Genomic DNA, 7500 nt, shown 5'->3' on the forward strand with positions numbered 1-7500 from the left:
TTTCCTCTCCGAGTCGAGTCTAAGAGCAGCACTCAGCAGAAATAAAACGCTCTCTCTCTCTCTCCGGAAGACTGTTTAAACACCGACGGCTCCATCATCGTGCAAATAAGTCTGCAAGAACTTAATATAAAGTTGCTTTCCGTTAGAAAAACTGCTGCACGGGGAATTTAGGCTGTATTGGAAATGGATCGTTTCCCATTGTCAGGGACGGAGAGTAACTGGCTAAAAATAGCTGGCTTTTTTCGGAGGAGCACACATAAAATAATATCCGTGAAATAGAGAAATCACATCCGTCTCTGTGACGGCGCTGGAGTCTGTAAACAGCAAATAAAAGAAGGCAGTCTACAGCCTCTCGACGCTCTCAGCCTGTCAATCACTTCATGACACGTCTGAGGGGGCGGGGCTTCTGAACAGGACGCAAGATTTCGGTTTAAGGAAGAAGAATTTAAATGAATGGAAATTTTTAACAAAATCTTTAAATGGTGACGTAAGAAAGTTGTTATTTTGGTTTTGGGAGTCCCCGGGAACAGGCTGACATCCATGCAAACAATACTTTCATCGTCTCATAATATGCTTTTATTTTTACCTCATTCGACTCACAAACGATTCATTGGGTGACCAGTTTGGTCTCAAAACCCCTGCTTTGCACGTTCGGCTGATAAAGCGGTGTGCAGCGTTACCAGGGAAACCGCTCCAAAAGTGACCCCTAGTGATGAAGAATAAATGTCCATTTTCACTCAGACCGACGCCAAAAGACCAACAAGCGGACGGATGTTTCATTGTGACGCTGACAAGGACTCGCTTTAAAAAGTGACTCGATTCAGAGTCGACTCTAACTTTCAGATTTAACACTTTGCAGGATGTCTTTATTCACTGCATGAAAGATTATTTTTTTTAAATATATAATAGGGGCACATTAAAAACAAGTACAATTTGACGGAAGGAAGGATGATGGAAAGATGGATGGAGGGACGTAGAGTTGAACAGATGGATGCACAAACACGATAGAATAGATGGATGGATGGAGAGACGGAGGGGTAAATGGATGGATGGATGATTGAAAGATCGAATGGATTAATGTTGGATGGATGGACAGAAGGGCAGACGGACAAACAAATAAATGGATGGTGAAGTGAATGGATAAATGAATGAAAAGGAAATAAGGGTGGAGAGATGGAGGGGTAAACAGATGGATAGATGGATGGATATATGGAGAAGTGAATGGACAGAAAGATGGGTGGAAAGATGGAGGGGTAAACAGATGGATGGAAAGATGGACAGAAAGATGGATGGAGAAGCGGATGGACAAATAAATGGATAGAAAGATGAGTGGAAAGATGGAGAAGTAAACAGATGGATTAATGATGGATGGATGGATGGATGGATGGATAGAGAAGTGAAAGATGGATGGAAAGATGGAGGGGTAAACTGATGGATGGAAAGATGGACAGAAAGATGGATGGAGAAGCGGATGGACAAATAAATGGATAGAAAGATGGGTGGAAAGATGGAGAAGTAAACAGATGGAGTAATAATGGATGGATGGACAGAAGGGCGGATGGACAAACAAATAAATGGATGGATGATAGAATGGATAGATGGATGGGAAGGAAATAAGGGTGGAGAGATGGAGGGTAAACAGATGGATGGATGGATGGATGGATGGATGGATGGATGGATGGATGGATGGATATATGGAGAAGTGAATGGACAGAAAGATGGGTGAAAGATGGAGGGCTAAACAGATGGATGGAAAGATGGACAGAAAGATGGATGGAGAAGTGAATGGACAAATAAATGGATAGAAAGATGAGTGGAAAGATGGAGAAGTAAACAGATGGATTAATGATGGATGGATGGATGGATGGATGGATAGAGAAGTGAAAGATGGATGGAAAGATGGAGGGGTAAACTGATGGATGGAAAGATGGACAGAAAGATGGATGGGAAGCGGATGGACAAATAAATGGATAGAAAGATGGGTGGAAAGATGGAGAAGTAAACAGATGGAGTAATAATGGATGGATGGACAGAAGGGCGGATGGACAAACAAATAAATGGATGGATGATAGAATGGATAGATGGATGGGAAGGAAATAAGGGTGGAGAGATGGAGGGGTAAACAGATGGATGGATGGATGGATGGATGGATGGATGGATGGATGGATATATGGAGAAGTGAATGGACAGAAAGATGGGTGAAAGATGGAGGGCTAAACAGATGGATGGAAAGATGGACAGAAAGATGGATGGAGAAGTGAATGGACAAATAAATGGATAGAAAGATGAGTGGAAAGATGGAGAAGTAAACAGATGGATTAATGATGGATGGATGGATAGAGAAGTGAATGGACAAATAAATGGACAGAAAGATGGATGGAAAGATGGAGGGGTAAACTGATGGATGGATTAATGATGGATGGAAGGATGCATGGATGGATAGATGGAGAAGCAGATGGACAAATAAATGGATAGAAAGATGGGTGGAAAGATGGAGAAGTAAACAGATGGATTAATGATGGATGGATGGACAGAAGGGCGGATGGACAAACAAATAAATGGATGGATGATAGAATGGATAGATGGATGGGAAGGAAATAAGGGTGGAGAGATGGAGGGGTAAACAGATGGATGGATGGATGGATGGATGGATATATGGAGAAGTGAATGGACAGAAAGATGGATGGAGAAGTGAATGGACAAATAAATGGATAGAAAGATGGGTGGAAAGATGGAGAAGTAAACAGATGGATGGATGGATGGATGGAGAAGTGGATGGACAAATGGATGGATAGAGAGACAGAGGGGTAAACAGACGGATGGATGGATGGATGGATGGACAAAAAGGATTCCATGAATCTTTTTTTGTATCAGAAGGAAACGATTCATTAGAAGGAGTCATAAAGCACGTTGTTTTTCCTGAAAATAAAGCGTAACTCTATGGTATCGGGTCATTTATGTCTTTTGTCGTCTCTTTGGAGATTGGGTTCGGAGGCTCAGCAGGTAAAGCTGTGCGTTTAAGACTCTGGCGTTTGAAAGAAGAGCGTTTTTAACGCCGCCGTTCTCTTCAGCGAAGACGCCGCCGTCCCCGCGCGTCCTTACTGTAATCGTGCTCGTTGAACTGTGTTTATTGAAGCCAGCGCATAATAGGGGCCTTGTGAGAGATGTTAATTACATTGTACTCCGAGTCGATAAAGCAGGTGGCTCTGACATTGGGCCGCTATTGATATTCCCTTTCTTTGCAGCTGGAACGGCGCTGACTAGAAGTGCAAGGCGAGAGGAAAAGAACTCATTAGGTGCCTGTTTGTAGATAAATCAAAACCTGCGTATCTGTAATTGGCTTCTCTCGAATAATGCTCTCGAGCGTGGTGATTTTTTTCCGAGGAGGAGGAAATAAAACTTGGTAGTCTGCGCAGGCAGGCAGGCTGATGACTTTTTGGCAGCTTTCCCCATTAACGCTTCCTTCAAGTAAATCTCAATAGAGACGAGCGGAGCAGAGGAATTAAATGTGAAGCTCATCTGTATCCGCCGCTGTTTCCTGAGCCTCCATCTACAGAAACCATGTTTTAACTTCGGTGCCGCGATATACTTCAAGAAATAAGACGTGCAAAAACAAATATGCAGCGATGAGGCAAACGCAAAGACAGCCTGAATGCAGTGAAATATCTTTGTATTTGATCAAAAAGCACAGCAGAAACGGCAAAACGCTATTATAAACAACATTTTTTTTAAATAATTAAATTTTGTAAAATTTTTACTATATTTTCAGAGATTGAGTGTATAGTTTGTAACATACACGTCTTTTGAACAATTTAATGCGTCCTTGATGAAATAATAAATAAAAAAAATGTAATTTAATGCCTTTCATATTTTTTTGTATACATTTTGTATTGTTTTTAAAATAATAAAAAGACAATAATATATTTTATATTATTATATATATTATTTAATATATAATAATAATATATATATATATATATATATATATATATATATATATATATATATATATATATATATATATATATATATATATATATACCTGGGTGGAAAAACACCTCAGTTAGTTGTGTTTTAATAATAATAATAATAATAATAATAAAATCTAAATTCATTATACATTCATTCCTACTTGATAAAACATGCTAGCTAGCATGAATATTAATTGTGAAAGCCTATAGTTATAGTGGAGTGCTATATAGTACAGTTTTGGATAGAAACAATAAATTCATACAGAACTTGTCAAATCAGTGGCAAAAAATAAATGCAGAGCCGAGTGTATTTAAAAGCACAGCATTTTTTATTTTTGTTTATTGCCCAACAGGCCGATAAAACGGGAGCTTTTGGTCACATGCTGAACAAAACACTACGGTTTTGTTTGATATTAATAAAAAAGCTGGAGCTGGCCGACTCCCTCCGTGCCGAAACAAAACACAGTCTCTTTGGCCGCATGCTGGTCAGCACGTGTTGGGAATCTCCTGGGATATTGTTATGGAGGACGTCTGGAAAGTTAGATGCATTTCAGGAGGTTAGAGATGAGCGTGAAGCCCTGCTGCCGGCGATGTGCCCCAGGGGCATGCATTCGGCCCGCTTTATTTGCGAATGCTGCACAATATGCACCACGCTTCTTTTGTTTGCCGGCCTGGCCGCGTGTCAGAGATCCCGCTGTGTCCTCTGCTGTCGGTGGCATGTTTAGTGGGAACAAATTATGAAGGATAGTGTATTTTAAGCGGTGCTTGTCAGGCAGTGACAGGGAGTTTCTGCTAAGAGTGGGTCAGTAACAGCACGGTCCTCTCAGTTCTGGTTATGATCGCTTCGTTCCGGGTCTGAACTGGATTCAGTGCAATTCGGCAAAAAGCACACCTCGAAAAGTAATAATCAGTGCTTCTGATAAAAATAAATGACAAAAAATGTATTTAAGAAACCTTTTTTTGTGTGTGTGTGTGTGTGTGTGTAAAATTTTTAGTATTATTGTAAATATTTTTTTCATATTCATTTCTTGTGAATTTTATTACATCCAACAAAAAATAACACACACACACACACACACACACACACACACACACGTATATATATATATATACACACACACTGCTTACCCATTTAAAAAAAAAAAAATAAATACAAAGTTTTGTGTTTAAATTAATTGCAATTTATCAATTTATGACACAGTAAAAGATGAATTTATTTCGCCTCATATACTAATTAGTCGTCATTTTATTTATTTATTTATTTTTTCATTTGCCCCACACCTAGTTTCGTCCATTTTTCAGTAAGATTTTTTATCATTTAACACAATCAAATGAAGTATACTTTCTTATTCTTTAATATAATTCAATACGTACAAGCTTTCCATGGACATTATTTCTTTTGCTGTAGACATCTTATATACACATATATACACACACACATATATCCTGGAGCACAGAAACAGACGCTTGTCTTCTTCTTCTCCCGTCTGTTTCCACAGGCTGCTGGAGCTGGAGAGCAGCGGTCAGAAGAGTGAAGTACGTCTTCATTTCCAGACCAAAGGCCAGCAGACGTTCACCGAGATCTTCCCCTACACGCTGGCCGACGATCAGTGGCACAGGGTCTCCGTCTCCATCAGCGCTTCACACGTGGCGCTCTACGTCGACTGCAATAAGTACGTGAGGATGTGATCAAACACAGTAAAAATATCCCTGAAACCAGGCGCAAATACTTGAGGAGCAACCCTAAACTTGTATTTTGTTCCACCGTTATATAAATATGATATAAATACGAATAATACGGCGTCAAAAGTGCAGTTAAACAAAGCAGACGTGAAAACATGTCAAAACGGATCTTGTTTTAGGGATTTTCTTCAGATTCTTTTACTATTTTATTACTGCGTTTACTTGAGATGCAAACGGCTCGAACGATCAAGTCTTGTTTGTTTTCAAATGTATGATTTGTATGAAATGTTTGAAAATGAAGCTCTTTTATAACCTCGTGATTTTATAACCAATTTTTACTGTATATTGTGCAGCTCTTAATTTACATCCCACCGTTTTTTTGCTTTTTTGCAATTCAGATTTCATATCTCTTCCTCTACATCTCTCCATTGCTTTCTATTTCTCTCTTCCTTACATTCTTTTGTCGAGAAGTTTTCCTGTAATTATGACCTTTATATCAGAATGATGAAAAAAGAGGGTCACAATTACCTTTTGTTCCCAAGGTGGAAAGAAGCTTTGGTTCTTATTAAATGATTTTTGCAGGCAGCTGCATGCCCCTTCTTTAATAAAAAGTGTTAATATTACTAGCAGCGTTACTTTTGCACATGAAAACAAGGCGCTGGATAGCACGTTGATGGCTGTTGATGTGTGATGTTTCAGGATCTATGAGCGAGTGGTTGCTGTTCCTCTGATGGAGATCCCAGAAGACACGGCGTTCTGGGTCGGACAGAGAAACAGCGCTCATGGCTTATTCAAGGTGTTTCATCAGCACACATGAACACTACTGTACTTGTCTGTATGCGTGCCAAACCTAAACGTGCTGCATTAAATGCATTGAGCTCAGCTTCCTTTTTGCAGCGACGTATTGAAAATGCATTGATTCGATTGATTCGAAATGCATGTCTTTTGAAATTTTAGCGTGAATCGAGCGATAGTTTTGAACACCGGCTGGTTATGCATTTTCTCAAATATTAACTTTGGTTTAACAAAAAAGTTACAGACTGCAGCTTTAAAGTAAATGCCAGCGTTATTGTGGTTTACTAAAACTATAACCATAAACATTTACATTACTTGAGATAAAATGCACTGAATGCAAATCTTTTTTTATTCAGCCAAGGTAAATCATAAACATTAGCCTCACTAAAAGAATCATTTTTATTTTATTTTTTTATTGCAGATCATTTCAAATACAAAATTTCTTATTTCTGAACAGTTTAAGTAATAAAAAACCTAATATAAAAATAAAATAAAAAATCATAAATAACAATTTAACTAAAAATCAACTAAAACTAAACTATTATATAAATACTAATATATAACTACTATATAAATAAAAATTAACCACGTAGACATAAAAAAACTAATAAAATAAAAGCACACAATAAAATTATTTTAAACTTACGAAAAGAGAAACTCTGCAGCATTTCAGCTGGCTCCAATACAAATTGTGTAATCTTTTTATCTAGTTATACTAAAAAAGCAAAAAATGTAAATAATTACAATAAAAATACAAAAACGTCTGTGCTATATCTCAAAACTAAACACTGATATAAGCATGCAACATGTGAGAATGAATGCATTATAATATAATACTGTAATATTCAATGTTGCATGCTGTTTCAGATACTATTTGCCAAAAGTATGCAGTACATAGTCGGCGGTATGATGCTGTGTACTTCTGTTAACTAATCTGAGAGGAAGTATGTGTTCTTTGTGGTAATTCACACCCATAACTGTGGTTTATTAGACTATAAACCCACACACTTGTTTGAAGCACGCGTGTGTGTGTGTGTGTGTGTGTGTGTGT

The 7500-nt window shown here is 38.2% G+C and overlaps 1 protein-coding gene across 1 annotated transcript in view; it reads left to right on the forward strand.

Moving 5' to 3' along the window:
- nell2a (neural EGFL like 2a) overlaps window positions 1-7500 on the forward strand; it is an 88242-nt gene that overhangs the window by 12280 nt on the left and 68462 nt on the right. Inside the window, exons 4-5 of the mRNA XM_043228453.1 lie at window positions 5471-5644; window positions 6354-6450. Coding sequence (XP_043084388.1) covers window positions 5471-5644; window positions 6354-6450 — 271 coding nt within the window. The remainder of the gene's footprint in view (window positions 1-5470; window positions 5645-6353; window positions 6451-7500) is intronic.

The sequence above is a fragment of the Puntigrus tetrazona genome, chromosome 25, assembly GCF_018831695.1.
Source record: "Puntigrus tetrazona isolate hp1 chromosome 25, ASM1883169v1, whole genome shotgun sequence".
Lineage (NCBI taxonomy): Eukaryota > Metazoa > Chordata > Actinopteri > Cypriniformes > Cyprinidae > Puntigrus > Puntigrus tetrazona.